Consider the following 22,618-nt stretch of genomic DNA (forward strand, 5'->3'; position numbering starts at 1 on the left):
TTGACTTGATACTTAGCAAGCTACTTGTTGAATTTTATACAGAAAACTCTATACATATTTATTCTGTTCTACTTCCACGCCCCAAAGCTTTCCTGTAAAGCAGAATGATAACCTTTAATTGCTATAAAACCTTTCTATTCCATATTAATAAAAAGACAAAATATTTGGCAGTACAGAGGATCAATAAACACATTTATATATTAGCCGTCAAAGAAGAAATATTCACGACTAGATTACATATCACTTGGGGAATTAAAAAAAAAAAAAACCCAAGGATTTTATTCCCAGGCAAGAAATTGCATAATCCAGTTCTGAATATTTTATTGTCTGATTTTTTTTTTTTATTTTAATGGATTAAGTGTGTGAGTTCACTTACGCTTTTTAGATTTTGTATTCCATGGGACAGAAATGGTCAAGTGTGATACTGCAATGTAATTGAAAGCTGTAAAAATTCAAAGGTGAAAAACTAAGTTCTCATTTAAAATCTTGCCTTTAACTGTAGACAGATGTGCTTCTCTCTGCAAATGTTTGTCAGCGATGTACACAAAATGCTGCTTTCAAAAACTTATTATGCTTGTAACATGACTCATCTACATTTCTGCATTTTGAAATGGCCCTTTGAACTGGAGAAAAAAAGTACTTTTCATTGGTGTAGTTTAGGTAACAAGAAGAAATCCTACAATAAGTCAAAAAGTTTAGTACTTCGTTAACTTGTGACTGTGTTTAAAAATATTTAGGAAATGTGTGCCATGTTTAGAAATGCAAATGCATTTTCAGAGTAATGAACACCTGTTCCTTGCAAAGTCTGTGTTTGTGAATACAAGATGAGTACAAGTACAGGCACACACAATTGCACATAGAACTAGTAGATTTACAACTCTGTGCAAAAACAGTTTTTGCGTTTCCAGTCTTTTGTGGCTGCCAACCATGTGCTTTGAAAATGTGGCTGTGAATGTGTGCGAAAAACAATGTGGCGGTAAACTCTTGGTAGTCTGAGCTGGGCATGTTCTACCGTGATGATCTGAAACTTGCGTGGCAAGAAAATCTCAGACGTAAAAGAAATAGAACTACTATGAACGTTAAATTGTATCTTAAAGGAGATGGGGGTGATGCTGTGAATAAGAATTAATTTACATTTGCAGGAGAGTGTGATGACAGTTGAACAGATTCTTTTTTCAAAGTGACTTCAGCCCACATTGTCAGAGTGTTTAATTCAGCGTAAGAAATGAGTCATGCAACTGCAGAGTTTTGTATGGGCTACTAGTGTGAACCTGAAACGTGTTTTTAAGCTGCCAAATAATTTATAACATAGGTTCCTTTCACAGAACCAGAGTTTTTGAGGTTGGAAGGGACCTTCAGAGGTCATCCAGTCCAACCTCACTGCTAAAGCAGGTTCCCCTAGAGCGAGCATCCCAGGACCAAGTCCAAATGGTTTTTTAGTATCTCCAAGGATGGTTGCCTCTCTGGGCAACCTGTGACAGTGTTCAAGTCATCCTCACAGAAAAAAAAAAATTCTTTATGTGTTCAGATCAAATTTCATACATTTCAATTTGCACCTATTTCCCCTTGTCCTATCAGTAGGAACTACTGAGAGGGTCTGTCTTCCTCTTCTTCATTCTCTCGTGTTTGTGCATGTTTTTTTCTACTTACTTATCAGTGCTTGAGAACCTATTGTTTTTGGTAATTTTTTTAATCTTTTTGCTGTGACCTGTGGAAATTCTGTTTTCCAAATCTTCAAATATGTGGCCCTGATTGAAAGGGAAAAAAAAAAAAAAAAAGAGGTTAGTTGGAATTAATTTGAAAGAAACAAGTGTTTTTCCAAAAGCATAAAACAAAATTATAGTTAAATAACAACTGATTCTAGTAAAGTAAGGAAAAGAAACAATCTTCTCTTCTAAGACCTAGCAGATTTAGGAAAACTTAGCCACCAAAGCTTCTGTGGATTTGAATCAGGATGGATTCTTGTTCCTCTGCTGAATTTCACTGATATTGTGACCTCTTGCAAAATAAAAACCAGAACATCTGGTAAGATGTGGATATTGAAAAGAAATTATAAAAGAGAAAGAATGAAAGTGGGTTTTTCTAGTGCATTGCTCGAACAACTTGAAGAATTTTCTGGTTGGAAGCTCTCAAATTACTAGTTTCTCCTAACTGTGAATTATGTTTGCAGAAATAGAAAATTCAGAAATTACAAGAAGCAGACCCAATAGGACACAGAAGAGTTATTCTAATAAGTCATGCTTGAGTCCTTAACCAGTCCCCGAGCTCCCCTCAGATAGTCCCCAAGCTCCCCTCAGATGCTTGGTTTAAAAACAAAAGGAAAAAAGGCAACATTCTGAAATACTGTGATGGCTGTATAAAACTGAGTTGATGAAGTTCAATGATGAAAAAATCTGTGGTTTTAACTGCAATATCAGGTCTGATAATTCTCAGAATGCCTCACTGAGGCTCTGGGATGACAGCAGGAAAGACTGGACTTCAAAATTTCAGGTTAAGACAGAAATTTTCAACCCAGGTTATTTATAGGAGGTTTTAGGAATCTGGGAGCTCGAGCAGTGGTGTAAATAACAGCGCCGGTTAGCCAGACCTGCCCGGGAGAGAGCTGGAATGGAGAATTTAATCTCATAAACCTCAGGGCTGGAAGGCTTAAATTCAATAAAATAATCTACCTTTGCTGCTAAGTAGGATTAGTTGCAGCCACCAGAAGCTGAGAGTACTAAGCACCTTGAGGTGTGATGAAGTCATATGTGTTTGCCCTGGCTTGCTATGCTGAATTTAAATGTATAATGAGACCTTGATATCCTGTACCTATCCAGATTTGGCATGAAAATGAATAGCAGAAATTAATAATTTAATTAAATATATTTTAGTTGTAATTAAATACATTTCAGTTAAAATAACTGATCATTTGAATTATGAAAAAAAAGAAATAGTCTCAATTAATTCAATTTATAACACTCTTTCCTTCAACAAAACAACAGTGATGAAATTAATGTTATTTCGTTAGTGTCCATTCTTAGTTTCTGTGATAAGCTGAATTATTATATTGAAAGATGAGGTATTTAGTTGACACATTTAATTAAATTTAGGGCATTTTACTTGAATTGAATGGAAAAACAGAAGGAATGTCTAGCATGGATTTCCACACTTCTTAAATCAATAACGCGGAACTGGGTTAATCATAGTTACATAATAGCTTGGAACTAATTTGCTTTGCAATCACGAGTATTCAGTTTCAAATACTTACACTGTAAGTCTATATAGTTTTTTAGTTGGGGAACATGTAAGGTGATGGCTATTTATTCCATTGGTGTTAAGATAGCTCACCAGAGGTTTTCTAGCAACACAGAAGACATGTGAGGAACCAACAGTCAGTGTGTCATTCAACTAATAATTTTGTGTTCACAGCTGAGGCTTATTAGCACTAGCTATTATTTTTAGATAAAAATAAACTTACATTTTTAGTAATGTGACTAAAACCCCTGTATCTCCACAACTTGCTACATGCCCCAGCTTTTTGTGACAGAAAATCAGTGGGATCTTTTTGTCAAGAATATCGGGGAAATTTCAAACTCCCAATAGTGATTCTAGAGCAAAATCAGGAGTGAGATTTGAGACCATCTAGGGTTGTCCTAACAGCCAGCAAGGCTCTGGCTGCCTGTTTTGAGTGTGTTTGTGGGATTTGTTTGGGTAACGGTCCTGAGCGCAGGTGCAGTTGGTGACTCCCACACGTGGGCTCTGAATAGACATATCACATTTGTGCTGAATGGGAAATCTGCTTGGCAAATTCAATTTATGTGCTGCTTATGTTGTGTTTCTATTAAAACAACAATAACAACAACAACAAAGGGTTTATAAGAAAATACACCACTAGCTTTGCGAGTCAAAAAAAAAGGTTGAAGAAGTCATTCTAATGAATCTAGTATTATCTAGGGATATAATAGCTAAGCCTGACTTTTTTTTATTCCACTTGCATTTCTCCATTATAACAGAGGTTTTCCTCTTGAGAATAGTTTACTCCTATGTCCAATGCATATCATCCACATTACATGATGCAGGAATAAACCATATTGGGAGCAACACTTAAGTGTATGCAGCAGCTAGGATGAAATACAGAATTTCATATACTAAATGGAACATCTTGCTATAAATGCATCTGTTTAAAAACTGTTTATCCACGTCTGAGTACTGTTTATAAATAGGTTTTTACCTGTAATTTTCTGGAACCATGCCAGCCTACATCTCTCCCTCCAGTACACTGGCATTCCTTGGGTTAATACTTGTGCCTGATCTGGATCTTCAGTTGCTTCTGTTTAGATATTGTCAGTGAGAAAGGGTCCTTCAGCTGTGGAGCTTATTTCACTTTTCCTCTCAAGCCCAGATTGTTCGATCTAAAGCCAGTTTTCTTGTGCAGCCACCTGGGAAGGGATGGCTGAGATGCACGAGCCATGAAGCAATGTAAGCTAAAAGATTTTGAGAGGCAGAACTTCTTACTACCTGATTATTAAAAAAAAAAGGCAAGCAGTGGTAATCGGGTTAAAGTACTTGAAATCTTCTTTAATGCATGCTGCAGAGCAGAAAGGAGACATCATAAATACAGATGCCATATCTCCTGGTGAATAATCTTATTTACAAGGGTTTATGCAATAACAAAATGTATTCAAATTAAATAATAACAAATAGAGACTTGATAATATTTTTATCATGTTATATATTAAACTGTTGAGCTTGAAACTCTGACAATGTTTTCACCTATATCTGGCTGAATTAATTATAGTGCTTGCTCAGTTTTATACACTTAATTCCTAATCTTTCATACACCCTGTACTTTAAAAATACTGGAGAGACACTTGGAAATGAGTATATCTGTACTGGGTACATATTTTAAGATTTTCTTTGTAAATTATTTTCTATCTCCTGTTTACTGCTTGTCATTTCCTTAGTCATCTTTCCTTTTGTTTATTTATTTCAATATTTGCACTCTTTCTCACTTTAATTTGGCATAAACTTCAGAAAGTTGAGTCTAAATTATTTTAATAGTTTTAGTTTCTGTAGCAGTTCAGACAGTGACCCTGAGATTCAATAGCAGCATCTTTTCACAGTCCTTTCCTCATTCTTATTGAATTTGGTGTGGAGCGGCGGACTCCTCGCATTCCTGCTTGTTCTCTTGTGCTTGTCCTCTGTATCATTACTCTGGTTATCCATAAATATCTCAATACGGAAACTAATTTAGGTTATAGCAGCTCAAACCAAGCAGATTTAAAATATCTTTGATTCCAGCAGTGAAAATTGCTCTTGTATTTTTATGGTGCCATTACAGAACATCTTCCCAGCATGTTTTGTTTTATTTTTTTCCTTAGTATGCAAAAAAGCCTTGGCTCTGGGGAGGATGTGCTGTGCTGTTTAGTTTGGGTTAGTCAGATTTCTGTGTTGGAGGGCACGAGAAGTGCAGATTCTGTGTTTTCTGCCTCGACCTCTGGCTGGGGAGAATGCCGAGGCACGGCTGCTGCTCCAGAGCCAAGCCTGGTGGGGACCTGAGGTTTCTGGAAGGAGTTTCCATGCCTGCTGCTACGACTGACAAAGAAAGGAAAGTCTTCATCCTTTTTTCTCTCTGTCAGTCCAGCTTTGCCCCAGGCTGTGCCACCAGTTTCTTCTCTGCCCAGCAGCTGTGCCAGGCAGCGATGCTACTGGCGCTGCTATCTCCTGACTTAGAATCAAACCACAGTTATTAATAGATTTTGGTATATGTTAGTAGCATTATGAAGAACATATGTGCTCTGCGTTTATAATAGACTTAATGCTTACCAAGACAGTCCTTACTGCAAGGACAGCCCATGTTACCTTAACCGTATATTGCAATAAGACAAAAAAAAATACTAAAGTTGCTTTAAAAACTAATACCTGTGTCACATATCAAGTTCAGTCCCAATGTACAATGTGTGATTCAGTTTGTACAGAATATCACCTAATGGTATTGTTAAAAGTTCTAAGATGATTCAGATGCCATAAAAGAAAAGGGCCGTAGTCAAATATTTTCTTGCCCAGACTTCTCATCCTTCATTGCTCTTTCCAGTCTCCTCTGGTCAAGCAACATGTTTTGTTTACTGTGCCATGTGGGACCCAGCTGTAGCCAGGCTGGATGAGACAAGAGCACTAAACAAGAGTAAATGTGTCTGAATTTTGCTGGCTGCGGTTGCCATTCCTGTTATCCTTGACAAGGGGGCTGCAAACCTGCAGGAGTGGTTTAGCGGGGGGCAATACAGGTCCCACCCGGCATGGCTGGAAAAAAAAAAGATACATAGGCACTATGTATATCTTGTTACTTTTGTTGGCTTTAATGTAGACTATAGTAGACAGTTACTCCAACCTTAAGAATAATTAGGGATCTTATTAGCAGTGGAGCTCCAACAAACAGTTGGAGAAGACACACGGCAGTCTCCTGCCTCCTTTGAATCAACTGGGTTTTCCCAGAGAAAGACCAGCCATATCACATTTCTTCCTTCCTAGGAGCCAATATAAACACTCACTGCAAATCCACAGAGTATCTTTAGGAGTAGGTGGCTACACCAGCCGCCCAGCTGCCTGCTATATGCCCTCTGTTCATATTACCAATTCAAGTGGCAGCTGTAAATAAGCACAAGCTCTGGCAGCCGGGATTCACTCAGAATTAAATTCAGGGATAGGGAGCTGTCAGCTAACCTACTTCTGTGGCGTCGTAGCTGTCATTTGAATGAATTACAGACCATGGTATCCATTTCTCTGGGGGCCTGTGAGCAAGAGGGGTGGAACAAATTGGGGCAAATGGCTGAAATTTAATAAAGGTTTCTGCAAGTTTTTCAAACAGCATGCAGCCATCTTCAGTGTGGTTATTTTGTGTGGCTAACAGCATTTCCATGTAAACTGGAATAATGTCCTGATAAAAGGTCTCTTTAGCATGCCAAAAAATAAATTTACTATACAATTAGATGAGACTTATTTTGCCCTGTCCTAGCAACAACTAGAATATCTGTGTGGAAGTTTCATAGCAGTTGCGTATGCACAGTTTACGCTCTGGGACTGGCAGCTTCTCTTCAGATGCTGAGAAGCAAGACATCCCCCCTCCCTTCCACGCTGCTTGTAGAGTGTGGTGCCCCATGCTGATGATGCCAGGCAGATTTAATTGTGCATGCTCAAAGAGAAAAATGACATCCACGCTTGGGTTAGTGCTCTCTGTGGCAAGCTGACAAATCCCCCAGCTGTCAACTAACCTCAAAGGCAAGTGTACGTGGTTCAAGCTTATGTCTGCTTGAATTCTGCCCATAGGCATTTATAAGCTGAAACTCATATTGGCTGCAACACATTCGGACTGCTACTGAGAGAAATGTATGGCCTATTTTATGTGTTTCAATCTCTAAGGGTGACCCACACAGTTAAGGTTTATTTCTCAGACAGACTATAAACAGGTAAAGACAGCAATTTTTTGCATATGTGGCAAGTGAAAGGGCGTAATGTTTATGGCTGTGGATCTGGCTAAGCTGCTGATTGCTTAGATAAAAACGTTTCTTTCTTGGACTCAGATGGATTATATTTATTTTTTTATGTATTTATTGGTGTTACCGGCTGCCAGAGAACTGCATGCATACAAATGGCCTTATGTAAGTGCCAGTATATATGGGCAAATGCAAAGAGGCATGTGTTGCTAATGCAATATGGGAGTCACGGAGGAGGACTTCTGGCAGAAGCATTGTCACTTGTGGTGCACTACAGGCTGTCCATCTAAAGCTATCATTACCTGGCACCTATGCTCTAGTGAAATAATCAAACCAGTCTGCAAATGGGCAAAAAGCCATCTTAACAGATGGCTGTGACTGTAGGTAACCAGGAAACTATGCATATACGTTAAACATGGGTTCAGAGAGCACGGATCTCATCTAGGAACATCAAAACAGCTGTCAGTTTTGAGCTTCTCCATATACTGTTGAGAACATATGCCATACCCATCAGACACCCACGCCGGGTGGGCTAGAGCCAGCACCCACTGTTCTGATGAGCTTTGTAGGAATTACTTGGTTAGGCACAGTCTCAGCTACAAATTAATCTCGCATTTTGCAATGGACTTTGAATTTGTATCAGAGAGACAAAGAACGAAGTTTGAGGATGCAGTTGCATCCACCTAGTTTGCATGGCCAGCTGAGGCACTGTCTCACCCAAGTTTTAGGTGATGGAGAGGGTTATCCAACCTACCCAGCACAATTGTCTGTGTTTCCTAAGTAGAGAGTGATAGAAAGAGGCTTTGGATATGTGCAGGGGAAAGAGTGATGTGTTTATATTTTTGATGCACTGGAGTCTTAGAGCAGGATCTTAGACTATAAAAAAATATCAGGAAACACCAAATATCTCTATAAATTTGGGATTTAGTTTCCCAGACTCTTCTGGTACTGAGCAGCCAGTGCTATTCTTTTTTGTAACAGTCTGATATTAAATCAGTCATCTAGAAAGTGGGGATTTCTGGGTTCTTGATCTCTTCAGAATAATAAACTGCAGATCCTGACCCTGTGAGTCCAGTGCGTGGTTCTCACCGCGCTTTGAAGCCGACTCATAGCACAGCTCACACAGCGAACACAAAGACTCCAGGAAGGTCCTCACCACCAGTTATTTTCACAAGCTTAGTGCTTCCCCATTTACACAAGGGAGCATGAGGATGATGTCGCTTTTAGTGCCCCAAATTAGTATGTATCTAAAAACAAACAAACCAAAAAAGGACCATATTCACATCACCTAGCACCAGCTAAAATTCATTGGGACTTCTGCATGCTGTTGGCTGGCTGTGGGTTTCCTGAAGCATGGTCTCAATACAAATTCTAGGCTAACTGAAATTTAAGCTGCCTGAAAATAGCCCCAAGGTACTAACATCAAGATTTAAGAGAGATACTTTAGCTTCCGTGAATCAGTGCAAATACACGGAGCTCTTTTACTGATGCTGGGAGCTGGGCAGGTTGCAGAGGTGTCGCTGGATTCGGATCCATCTTCTTTACTTTCTGCTAGCTGAGCGTGGGAAGAGAGGATCACAGGCTGAGACATACATATGTCTGTGAATGTGGTGCTCTCTGTTGGTGACACAGAGATTCAGAGAATATTTTGTGCCTGAGAGGGAGTGTCCCATAGTTCAGGAGTGTAGACCGAGAACTCCGTGACTGTAGGACCTCTGCATAGGCCAGCTGTACATTTGAGTTTTTGATGCCTCGGGGCCTTTGGGAGGCACGTTAAGAGTTATAGAGAAAATAAACACAAGAAAAGCATTTATTTTTGTGACTACTTTTCCACTCAGGTGGAAGGTGTTAGTATGTGATTGTTTCTCTGTAGAATTAAGATACTTGTAAATCTGTCCTGGTAGTAGGAGGATAGGCTGCTCTTTGCATGATGATGGCTAGCTTAACTGTGTAAGGAATGTGTGTATGCTATAAAATTAATCTGTATAAGGAACCAAATGAGCCCTATTCATACTTTAAAATTGTTGATGTGAAGAATTGTGATTATCATTTTAGGTTTGACTTGCATAACTGCATTTTTTAGGTAGCTTGTGTTTAACCTAAATTACTCTTCCCTTAACTATGAAGTTAGAATGAAATGCAGCTGTCACAGATAAGAGTAATGATATTTATTAATAGTGCAAATCATTCATACACACGGAAGGAACTTAAACGTGCAAAGCACATCAGGACAGGAGATCACAGTCCTTAAGGGGCTGATTTATCCTTGGCTTCTATGAGCCTTTGTTATGCTAATGATAGATATATATTCCTGAAATCCGTCCCCTCTGTCTATGCCTTACTCTTTGATTTCTTTATTAGCTCTCCTCCCTTGTCAGTACATGTTCTTTTTAATTCAGATCAGGTTTTGCAGCTTGCGTCATACTTGAGTATTTTTTACCAAAATGGTTTCCTGAGTTCTCCAGCAGCTTACATGCTTTCTCCTCTTGCCTGCTTCTCTCTGCCACCACTGCCAGGAGGTCCCTGGCTGAGCTGCCACCAGTCAGACTCTGACACCAACAGCTTCCCTTTCTTCCTGGAGCAGTCAAGGCAACGAACCTAGTTAATAATTCCCAACCCTCGTTAATAAACCACTTTTTGGTAGTTTGGGGTAAATGAGTTTATGTACTCTAGAACGCTGAAAATTTTATCAAATTATGTAATTTGGTTTTTAGGCACTTACACAAACAATAGAATTTATGGTGGCCCTGGGTGCTACTGACTTTGCTGAGGTTATAAATCCTGGGTATTTCTAAAGTCAAGATACATGTTTAGGTGAATAGTCATGGGTGTTTAGCTCACCCACAGCAGTTGTTTGCAAACATTGACCACCATGATACAAGTAGATGGCATCCTTAGTATCATCAGTAAATGGAAAAGCTGTTTACTGGTAATGTCTTTAAGGATATAAACAAGACCAAAGCATTGATGTTCATGTAGATTATCAGTTGTAAGAATAGGTATAAGACTATTAGAGAGCTGGAAGAAAAACGAAGAAGTACAGAACATTTCTCATGAGTTTATTTTAATATGAGGAATGGGTTTTTTTTCTGAAACACAATATACTACTGCACTGTGTAGCTACTTCATTATGCTTTCTTCAGTACAGGTATGTCTTGCAATATCTTGTATGTGCTCTTGGGACTAGATATATATGAAGCATCAGCAGCATAATTTTGCTCATGTGCTGGGCTCTGAACTCAGCTACAATTAAATATTCAGCAGGATACTCTGTCTCTAGCTAGACTCGTAGCAGTTCTGAAAGATTAATTCTGTGTTATGTTTCTGTTTAATGAAAGAGGTGAAGCAATAATTTCGGATTTCAGGTTTAGAAGCTTATTATTTTTATTATGCTTTTTAAAGGGCATGTAAGATTAATGATCTATATGGAGCTTTGGGGTTTTTTTTAATTGAAACCTTTCTTTTTCAGGGTACCCTTCCCAGCACTTTAATTACAGTCATCCATGTACTTTGCTGTCTTTTCCTTGCCATTTCAACATACATTGTACATATTTCTCAGCTGGGCATGCAGTAAATAACCTGTGGAAAAACTAAGAGCATTGCATAACAAAATGCAGTATTTTAACATATGCATAACATATTGCAGTATTTTATAATTTTAATTTGGATTTTCTGTTTGGCCAATACTAAGATTTTAAGTGATATGTGTATCTGAGCAAGCAATAGCAGCTTTGAGGAAATTTCTGGTAGAAATTAATTTATACAGCAATATTACAAAGGAGAGGGATTAAAGCAGCAACACAGAAAGTTCTAATTTCTATCCCTTGCAGGTCCTTTCTCTCCCCTGCCCCTGTCTTTTTCCTAGAAAATTTACTTGCATTATTAATGAAGTTCAGTCCTAGCACCAGTGTGGAATGTGAAGGGTAAACTCAATCAGCAGGTTTGAAGTCCTAATCCTTGTAAAGCCAGTGTGAATAACAGATGATACTAATCAAGGCACAGTAGATGGTACCTGTTCAGCTGTTGCTGTAAACGTGACCATATTGATTCTATTTGTGTTTTTCCCTCTGTGTTTTACAGAGAAAGATGTCTTTGGCTTATTCACATTAATGTTAGAATGATAGGGAAAAAGTGAAAAAGATTTGGTGATTGGTGTGAACTGAAAGCCATTACCTGGTTTATTAGCAAATCAGGGATTTGGTTTTTAATTATGATTCTGCTGCAAGTATCATGTATTGTATAAATTCGGCTATTTTCTGAATTTCATTAATATATGTTATTTCAGCAGCACTCCCTAGAAATCTGGAAGGGAAATTACAACCAGGTCTGCACTGTCTTAGTACACATAAGATCAGCATTGTATGTTCAAACAGATTTCCTGGACCTTATATTCGGTTTTGTGGAAAGAAAGAAGATTAACTCTTTTGTGAAGTCTCTTTGGGATGTATTCCTGAGATTAAACACACACTTCCACACACACAAATCCACACACCCCAAACAAACAAACAAACCAACCAACCAACAAAAAACAGACTGGTGGCAAAGCTGTCTGAAAAATTCCTCTCATTCCTCTCCCATTTCTCCACTCCTTCATCATTCCTACCTGCTTCAGTCCACCACCTTCTCAACTGTCTAACACAAGAGTTGGGTTTTGTCTTCTAGAATAAGTTGATTCATTTCATAAATCAGATTTACCAAAGGGCCCTCCTTTCCAACAATAGCATCTATTCAACAGGGGAATCTATAAAGAGTATCCTGGGCACAGAGGAAGATGGATGACAACTTCACAGAATCACCGAATTATCCGTTTCAAGAGTCCTCTAGAGGTCGTCTGCTTCTGTCTCCCACTCCAAGCACTTCTACTACCACCAAAAAACAATAAACCAGGGAAGGCAAGGTTTTGTCTGGTTGAGTCTCGAAACTATCTGTGTAGACTATTCCAGGTTTGCACTGTCCTTCTGGTGAAGGACTTCTTCCTCATGGGCATCCTGAATCTCCTAAATCACCTCTTGCAGTTATTGCCCCTCACTGCCAAGGACTTCGACTCCATCACTGTGTAGGTCCTCTTTAAGTGCGTGTTTAGTCTCTTCAACAGACTACAGAAGCCCACCTCCTTCAGTCTCTCCTCTAGGCCCCTGACCATTCTTGTAATCAATCCTCTGTTGGACCTTCTTCAGTTTCTCCATGTCCCTCTTGAATTGGTGGGCCAAACTTGGACAAAATACTCTTGAGACCCAGCCAGTATAAGGGAATAGTGGCTTCTGTCAAGCTGATGGCAGCACTCTTCCTAATGTAGCCCAGTACAAAAAGTACCTGATTCCCAAAGGAGAGCACCTTGTTGGGTGATATTCCACCACTTGTCCACCAGATCACCTTCAGCAATGCTTTGACTCAGTCTGTTAATTCCCAGCCTCTAGGCACGTGTGGCCTTTCTTATTCCAGCCCATGGGCAGAAGACTGTGCTGCTTCTTGTTGACCCACAGGAGGTTTACATTGGTCCTCCAATCTTCTCAAAGTCCCTATAAATTGCAGCTCTGTTGTTCAATGTGTCAGCCATCTACTGCTAGCATCATCGGTAAATTTCTTATGCCCACTTTGCTGACAAAAGAAGTTTATTATATCTATATGACTCCAGGAAGTTGAGAAAGAGAATGAATGAGCAATGCCCCAGTGCCATCTCACTGATCACTTGGTCTTAAACTTGGCTAAAAAGAGGTGTCACTTGTAATGCGTCCTGGACAGTCCCCCACCCGAAAAGCTGCATGACAGTCAATGGCAGTCGCCTATGGGAGGGTGGAAAGACTGAAGGGCTGATATTCAATAATCCTTTCTATTTTGAAACACTAATTAGCTTCCACACAGTTCTGCTGCTGTAGACCCAGCTACTGCAGTGGCCTCTTATTACCCTGAGCAGCAGGCAAAGAGCTGAATACAAAAAGAAGGAAGCTAAAGAAAAAAGGAACTTCTGTCTGAGACAAAAGCTGCAAAATAAGTAAAAATTGCCCAATATTGTGTCTGGTGTATCAGCAAGAAAAGGAAATTCATCCGATGTTCTGTTTACTGAGCCAGCAGAAGCTTGCAGTGCTAGAGTCTTTACCCTGCAGTCTTACAGTGACCCTGTTTTATATAATTTAACAAGTTTATCTAGTAAACATAGCTTCATTACTTTTAACTCCTAAAGAGAAACCTCTTTTCAGAAGTTTAGTGGATATGCAGGATAACTGAAGGCTACATTCAATGATACTAATTGGTATTGGATCAAATGAATCTAGTGTAAATTTTATGTGCAACACAAGGTGGAATTTGTGTTTTGAGTGCATAAAGGTAGCCAGGGATGTCTGCCAAAAAAAAAAAAAAAAATATATATATATATATATATATAAAAAATGCAATTTTTCATCTAATTTCAAGCTGTTTAAGATTGCTACCTTTTGTATGTGAAAGTCCATTTGCATCTTGTATACAGATAAGTTCTTGGTGTTTGCTTTATGTTTGTGCCTTCTGTGCCTTGTGTGTTTATTTTCTGTGTACATGTTCTTTATGGCCACCTTAACTACCCATATAAATTTCTGTCCACATATTATAGGTAGTTGTCCACTCCCACTGGATGTTTTTTCAGCATACAGGTGGTAGTGTGAAGTAATTCACCCAAATGCCATCCCTGTAGCTCCTGGTTTGGGTGGTTTGGCAGTTCAGCCAAAATACAAAGCTTCAGCAAGTTTCACCTTTTGCATTTCAGGATTATAATGATGAAATTCGTCAGGAGCAGCTGAGAGAACTGTCGTATTTGAATGGTTCTGAGGATTCAGCACGTGGACGGGGCATTCGAGGAAGAGGGATCCGTGTGCCACCTGCAGCTCCTTCAAGGTGTGGTAGCCAAAGCTATTATATTAATAGGTTTAGAAAGTGTAAACAGTGGGAAAACAAGCATAGTTCATTAAAAAAAAAAAATCACATATACATCATGGTCAGTAAATCAAAATGTTTTTCTTCTGATAATTTGTTTGGTCTGTGTTGTGCCGGGTTCTAGAAGCTACAGTTCACAGATAACAGTGGGTGGTATACAAGTATCAAACTATAAATCAGAGCAGAATATGAAGCCAGTGCAAGGATATTTCTAGTAAAGAATATTGTTATGGCAATACAGAATTGGTATGGTCAATAGCATAAAATCATTGGTCAATAAAATAACATAGTCAGAGGAGGCTACATAGTCTGCATGCAACTTTATTTGCATGCATATTATATCTATAATATATTTTGCATTATATATTATTTGTTGTATGTGTTATCAGTTTGCTATGAATTTTATTGACATCATCTAAAAACATTGGTGTATGAATGTCCCCTGAATTCTTCCAGGTATTTTTTCATATAGGGCAACAGATAGCTCTGCTGATTCTTAACGCCAGTGTATAATCTTAATACAGTCTTTCAGACTCATTTTTCACTGTGAACCCTTAAGAAACTTGTTGCCTCAGGCATCTAAGTTACCCAGATACTTCTAGGCATCCATATAGATCATTTCAGGATGAGTCTTAAAAAATCCGCTTTTATTTTCTAGCAAATGGGATTTGGAGGTACCTTATTTTATGCTGGCAGAGGAGTTGTTCTTTAGTAATTGAACTTGCTGATCTTGCCTATGACCTCTCTTTTTTTTTCCCCTGAAGGTGTCATGTTTTCCCTCAGTTCTTTTTGAATGGAATTTTTTATGAGTAGATGATGCACATACAGAGGATTTTTTACACTTGTCATTCATGACCATCTTCCACTCAAAAATCTTTGGGTGCTCAGAAACTCTCTTTGTATACAGTTGTTCTACTTTGCCTTGCAAGTTTCTCTCATCCTGCATCATCTTCTGCCAATCGGTTTTTCCCACCCACCAATAAACACTAGAATGAGAGTGATGACTGCTCTTCTAAAATAGTTTGAGAGCAACAGAAAAAGTTCCTCACACGATAATCCAGAATTTCATTAGCACAAGCAACAAGAGGATCAGGTTTAAAAGGCATTGGGTGGCTTAAAAATAATGCCTTTTCATAATATGAGTTCTTCCTGAGATATTGCCTAAAAGTGCTTGACATTGTAGCTGCCAAAATGCCAGTTATACAATACTTTAAATAGTAGTAGAAATATAAGAGCCTTTAGAATGGAGTAACGTTTGCATGTCCTGCCTTGCTGCCCCCGCTGAATTGATCACTGCTTTTTGCTCCCCGCAGGGGACGTGGGGGCGCGATTCCTCCACCTCCACCTGGACGAGGTGCCCAAGCACCCAGAGGAGCGCCAGTGACCCGTGGAGCCCTCCCTGTCCCTCCAGTGGCAAGGGGTGTCCCCACTCCTCGAGCAAGGGGTGCCCCGGCTGTCCCGGGCTACAGACCACCCCCGCCACCCACACACGAGGCCTATGAAGAATATGTAAGTAACCACGTGTGTTTATAACATACATGAGCCAAACTCTGTGGTGAACATCAAGCGCCTCTAGGTTGGAAGACTCCAGGCCAATAATTGCTGTGTCTCTGCTACTTAACTCCTGCTGGTGAATTATAGTCTCAGTGATGCGGTGTGTCTGCAGACCTGTGTGTTTTGGGTGTTGGGGGTTCGTAGAATTGTTCACAGCTTACTTCGGGATATGAGCAGATGGTGCTTGGGTAGGTCTCTGGGCATGACAAAGAGCAATACAGATATACTCAAGATTATATTATAACTAAAAGCTATTTGTTACTGTAGGCAGGTTCTTAGGAATAACAGATGTTATCCTTTGTGAGAACACGGGTTTTTTTGTTCTTCCAAATCCTTTTTATTGCCTATAAATACATATATGTATATTTGTGTTCACCATAGTGCTATAGTTACATAACAAATAGAAATTCAAGTAATTTTCATGAAAGCTGATACAATGATGCAGATTTAGCAAGGAGCAGTACTAACTGTCACCTTTTCTTACGAGGTGTTAAAAATAATTGTGCTGTAAACATTAAAGCTTTCAAGTGATCTTCATTAGTGTTCCCTCCTGGAACTATCACCATAACAACTGATATCCAAGTAGAGGAGAAGGCACCATCAAATATGATGTCTGACTTTTTCCAGCTGTGGCAAATCCAAGGGTAAGATGCACATCCCATCCATTCCGTAATCCTATCACACTATAATTGAGAAGATGTAGTTTTATTCAATTAATAGTTTTCCAAGAACAGAAGAAAGGAAATTGAAACAGAAATTAATCTTTGTTGGTAAAGCTTTACTCAGCCATCTGTATTTGCAGAGTAGAGATTAGATCATGGCCGCTTCGAATCAGGGATGCACATTTTGTTAATGCCAAGAGTCACAACTGAACCACAGCTGCAAAAGAGGGGAAGAAAGTCACTCTCTGTTGTTATTTACCTCAACAGTTTCAATCTTTAAATGAGATAAAAGCGCTGCTAAAAAAATGAATGTAAAGAATATACCCTTCCTTGATAGACAGTATATTATCCGTTAGTAACAAAATGTATGAGACCTTCCTTTCTGTGCAGAACTGTGTCTTTTCCTAATCCATGAGTGACAAATTTCAAAACAGACCCCTTGTAATGTGAGATTAAGATTATAGGTAAATCTTCTCTCTTTTTTTTAATATTTTTTCCCCATCTACAGTACTGGTAAACGTCCTAGAGTGTTAAACAGTTTTTAGGGAAGGTTTCTTATGCTTTTTCTGAATGGCAAATACGTGGAAAGCAGGAGGAGAAGTTGAGGCAGCTGTTCTGTCAAATTAGGAAAGCATTCAGCCAGTTCCGCGTTGTTTTGAAATGGTGACACTCTCAGGAACACAAAATATACACACAATTAAAGGAGTCATTTTAGTTTGCGATAGATTACTCCAGTAAAAACAAACAAATGTGTTTGTGTTTCTATTTTGACTACTTAGATAGCAGCAAGAAACATCTTGCCTTATAGGAAAAATTCAGATGTTTTGGAGATCTTTCCATCTTCTGTGTCCTTTCAACATCTGTATTCCACAGCTGGGAATATAGGGGCTTCCTCTGACCTGCTGTCATCCACCAGTTTGCAATGAAAATCTCTTGCCATTTTGCAAAAATTACTTATGGACTAAGATAATAATTAAAACTGATGGTGTGCAGATAGAAGGAAAAGTTCACTGTCATATATCTATATATGAACTTGTAAATCATATTTTAGGGGAAAATATTTTTAATTTTGCCGTTTTCTTCGCAAATGCACCACTGCGTCACATATCTGACTGGATACTAAAAGCAAGGGGATCCATTTGTTGACTAGCAACAAATGTCATGTGTAATTGTTGTTCTTTCACACTGAATCCTAGAGATGAAAAACTAATTTATACTGAATAATTTATCCAATTTACTTTGTCTCATTTTCTGCTTATTGGCAACCCACCAGCATATTGCAATTTCTTTATGTGTTTATGCTTCTCATTTTTGTTATGGTATTTCACTCTAATTTTTGCCTACTGTATGCAAGCACCATTGCTTTGATTAGTTGTGCACATGAATGCAATGTCATTGATTGTGAGTATCCACATTTTTGATTTTTCTTTTCTCTAACAGAATATAGTCATTTGAATGCTGAGCTGAAAGTGAACTCAAGAAAAAGAATAGAGTGGCTGCAGCAGAATTTTTTAAAATGTTTAAACAGCTTTTCCTGAGCAAAATCTTTAGATATTTGCTCAGCTCTACTAATCAGAGCTTGTATTGACTGTTTGACCTTGAAACACCTCACTGTTCAAATCAGTTTGGAAAAGCATTTAAAAGTTTGAATCACTCCTTTATAATTAGCCAGTATCTAAATATTTTGAGGTTTCCTGATGACCTTTCTGAGACTTCGTAAAAGCAAATGTCTAAAAGTTTATCAAGAAACTGAAGTCTTGTCATTGTATATTCGTGTTCAACATTTTGAATGTCAAGCCTAAAATAGGGAAAATAATTTAGAAGAACTTTAAGAAAATAAGAGAGCTAGAGAGAGAAGGGGGAGTGACACACCTCATGCCTTTTTCTTTACTTGCTTTTGAAACAGCTATATAGCTTTTATTGGGTGCAGCATAGATAGTATCTCAGAGGAAGTTCAGAAGACTACCCACAGGAAGAGGAGGTACAGCCATTAGAAGATAAACACAGAAGAAATAGTTACTAAGTGAACCTTCCTCACTTTAGAAAAAGCTCATTGTGTGTGAATTTGGAACAGCTGCTGTGCAGCTTCTGGGATCAGAGAGGTGGTCCTGGGTTTGTAACCTGGTGACTAAGAGTGCTGTTCAAAGTGACTGATCTTAGTTCAGTGTGACCAGTCTGTACGTGCTCCTGAAGCTGAAGGACAGGTCCACCAGAGTGCAGTTCAGAGCAGAAGGTTGACTTGGTCATTGTGAACTTTCTTCAGAAGATTCTTTCACAAAGCTGAGCTTAGCCCTTGTCATTACTCTCTGAGATATAATTTTATACCACTAGTCCACAAACACCACCATACTGAAGATGTCTCTAGCTGCTGAAAAGGATTCAGAATTTCATTTAAAAAACAGCCTTCTGGACCTCGGGTTCCATTGTGAGTTTTTGTTGTTTGGTTGATTGTTTTGGTTTGGGTTTGTTTGTTGTTGGTTTTTTTTACTGAAAACCACACAGTGTGGATGACAATTGTGGATGACCAAGGTAGGAGATGGTAAATGAAAATGAGTTCAAATATTCAGTCAATATTCAATATTTCAGTCCTGCATCATCACCTTTATTGACAAAGAGAATAGTAAGATTGATTTTGTGCTATTTTTTTCATTGAAAAAGTTAAGATTTGTTTGGTTGGACATCTACTTTTATGATCGATTTGAATATATAAGTAATATAGTAAGCATATAGGCAGGAAAAATAACACCGATGTCATAATTACAGATTGAGGGGAGACTCCTGGAGTCTTTTCTTAACAAGTATAAGGAACTTTAAAAGGCTAAGGTCTTATTGGTGACTTATGAAACAGACAATAGACATGACTGATTGAGGTTCATGATTTAGACAGAAGTGAAGTGTTTGAGTAGGTCTTCTGCTGGAAGGAACATTCTATTGAAGCAGTAAAGCCAGTGTTCAGCACAATATGTATTAATCTGAACATGCAGACTTTTTCACTTAAGGTTAAAGCTAAATAGTTGAAGGGTGCTTAACCCAAATATAAGCCAAAAATACCATTGCTTTCAGATCTGTTTTGAAAGGTATTTGACTCTGGAGCTGTATTTTTCATTCTGAATCAGAACCTAGCAGTGAGCTATGCAGTGATATTTTTCTTTACGTTTTTTAAGAGCGACAGTAAGCCTTTCTAAGAGGTCTAATGTGAGTCTAGAAGTGATTTAGCATTTCTTCCCTTAACCCAGATGCAAAGAACTACCAAAACAGAATAAATTTGGGACTAAAATGCACATTGCTTTTATATTTTGCATTTTTGCTCCCAGATAAGAAAGAAGACTTTTTACTCCTGGATAAAAAAGGGGACATTTGCACAAAAAGCCATTCAGTATGAATACTTAGATGAGTTTCTTGTATTTACAAAGAAATACATAATTTGTTTGCAAGAAATAGGCCAGTCTGTCGAGACACTGAGAAGCCGGTACAGCTCCTAGGTCTAGGACAGCCAGATTAAAGAGCAATTTTAAATGCAAATGTTCTCTCTCACTTCTCATTTCACTGATCAAACTAACCAAATGCAGCTTCTTGATATCTCCTGGAGTAAGTGAAGAGCAATGCTTTTAGAAAGTCTCTGGAAAAGAGCCACATAATAAGATAGATTGTGCTTTTAATGTCATGCTGTTCTTCCTCTCATTTCAAGCTATTTAAAATGAAAGCAAATGCCACGTTCAACTGTTTGTTCTAAGCTCAATGGTTATTTACATTTTTCAATAGTTTTCAAACAAACTGAAACAGCTATGCTCATGTTTATTCAGTGCCAACCTAGACAATGAAAAGACTGACAATAAGAGGCATTTTGTCACACTTTAACATTTTGAAAAGGATAATTAACATTTACATGGGACTGTGGTCCCCAAAAATGTGGTTGCGGAGGCTTTGTTTACTGTTATAAGCTGGATCTCATAGGGCTTTTAAATCCATTCTGTCTGCCACTTGCGAATGTAGATGGAAATTGTGTATGAAGACCTACACTTCCTCTTCATGGCATGTTTGCGCCTGTGTTACTGCTTTAATGAATAAGTTAAGGTGAGCAATTGGTACTTAATTCTGCTACTTGTGAAGTCCATTCTTATATTTTCAGTGAGAGTGAGGCACAGACAACTAAGAAGACTTGATCCAAACCTTGAAATGGTGAAATATATTGGACATAATGATGGTCAAAGGGGATTATTTCCATTATTTTTTCTAAATTGATATTTTCAAGTTTTAATATGTACCACCTATCTATTTCTATGCCTCTTTTGGATGAAAAAAAAAAAATCAATGAAGAATGTACTGAGACTAAAGAGCATTTGAATAAAGCTGGAATTATAGACATGGGAATCTGCACGGCTGAACACCACATTGATTAAATATGATTGATTACCTATTTGTGCGCAAGGCACATAGAAAAAGAGCTAAGCTATATTCAACTTACATCTTCTGTGGCTTGGAAAATCAAATTTTATTTTTACCATAATAGCGATAAACAGGATAATGTTTATATTATGTGAAAGACCCTATTGAGCTTTAGATGAATATTGCGAATTATGGTCTCACAAAAGTAGAGTGGATTTTTCTGTTAGTTATTCAAACTTCAGAGAATTTGGTCCATCAATAGTATAAATGTACTTATTGCAAGAAAATACAGAAAAAAATACAGAATTAAAGTAGTAGCAACTTTTTCATGTTTTTCTAAGTGCAAAACCCACAGTCAGCGTTAAGCCTTCAGTGTCTGGGAACCTGTAGTTCTAGAGATTTTTGCTTACTTGTGCAAACTGTAGTTTGGATCTTATTCTTATAGATGGTATCTGAATAAATCAGACTTGCCCCATGAAACCAAAGGAACTGTCCTGAGAGCAATGCATCAATAAATGTGAATACTTATTTCAGATTCATCACTTCTATGAATTTCTCACAAATTGACCATGTACTCTAAAGCAGACTTTATTATATTGTTTTTTTGATTCATTTTGATTTGATTGTGATAATCATAGTTACTCAATGGGTTAAACTTTACTCATAAAATACATAAAACTCCCAATATCCACTTATGAATGCTGCAGAAGGATTTTGTGGAGCATAAGCCCTTCTGTTGTCCCCTTCATGCTTTCCTTGGCAAAAATAATTCTCCTCTTAACATTAGTTACCAAGTTTTCAGTTCAAAACTATTTTCTATGCTAGACAGAGAATAAAAGAAAATGCTGATGCAGCTGTATGTTTTAGTATTAGACACGATGGTAATACAACTACAACCTAATAAATATTTATATTTGTTATATAGAGATCTAAGTGAAGGGCATCTCTCAACTGATCATCCAGCCTTCATATGGTCCTTAAATATTCATGGTGTATGAGGTTATATTCATAAGATCCTACATAAAATATATATGCAGTGTTTTCCATAGAGACAGAATTTGCCTGCATCATTCACTGCACCATTTGATCATTAAACAGTGTGATTGTTCAGGAATCTGTTACCAAAAATACTTGTCTACTGTCACTTGGATCTGTCACAACATGTCACTTGGCTGTTTATTTGATAGAGAACAGTCTTGGTTGGTACAAAATATCTCCATAGGTATATGCTGGCTAAGCATTATCATGTGACTCTGTCTGCACCCATGTTGTCCTTTTTATGACAGGTTGCAAAGGTGAGTCATAAGCTTTTTGGTTTTTTTACAAACTCTTACAAACTTAGGGAATTATTGTTAAAGGTTTGGGACAAGTCCAATTTAATTACAGTCCTTGTGAGTTCAGTTACTCTGTGAATTCAGCTCAGATGGAAGGCTTGGGTTTTCTCTTTCACTTCTCAAAGTTTCTTACCCAGATTAAGTTCACCAAGGTATTAAAAAGTTGAATAGTTTTGGACTGGTGAGTTCCCGGGGAGCCAGACACATTTAAATTCAGTGGTAATGAGAGAAGCTTGGTGCAGGCTACTGTTTCCTGCAGACTGGTAAGCACAGAGGCTTCAGCTGTGCCAGGCAATTACAGAAGCCT

The 22,618-nt window shown here is 38.2% G+C and overlaps 1 protein-coding gene across 1 annotated transcript in view; it reads left to right on the top strand.

The window, feature by feature from the left end:
* The window catches only part of KHDRBS2 (KH RNA binding domain containing, signal transduction associated 2), a gene marked incomplete at both ends in the record, with an annotated part of 324,097 nt that overhangs the window by 208,310 nt on the left and 93,169 nt on the right, over positions 1–22,618 (top strand). Inside the window, 2 exons of the mRNA XM_082048177.1 lie at positions 14,209–14,336; positions 15,689–15,884. Of these exons, the coding sequence (XP_081904303.1) occupies positions 14,209–14,336; positions 15,689–15,884 (324 nt within the window). The remainder of the gene's footprint in view (positions 1–14,208; positions 14,337–15,688; positions 15,885–22,618) is intronic.

Source organism: Streptopelia decaocto, assembly GCF_964273445.1.
Source record: "Streptopelia decaocto genome assembly, chromosome: 3".
Lineage (NCBI taxonomy): Eukaryota > Metazoa > Chordata > Aves > Columbiformes > Columbidae > Streptopelia > Streptopelia decaocto.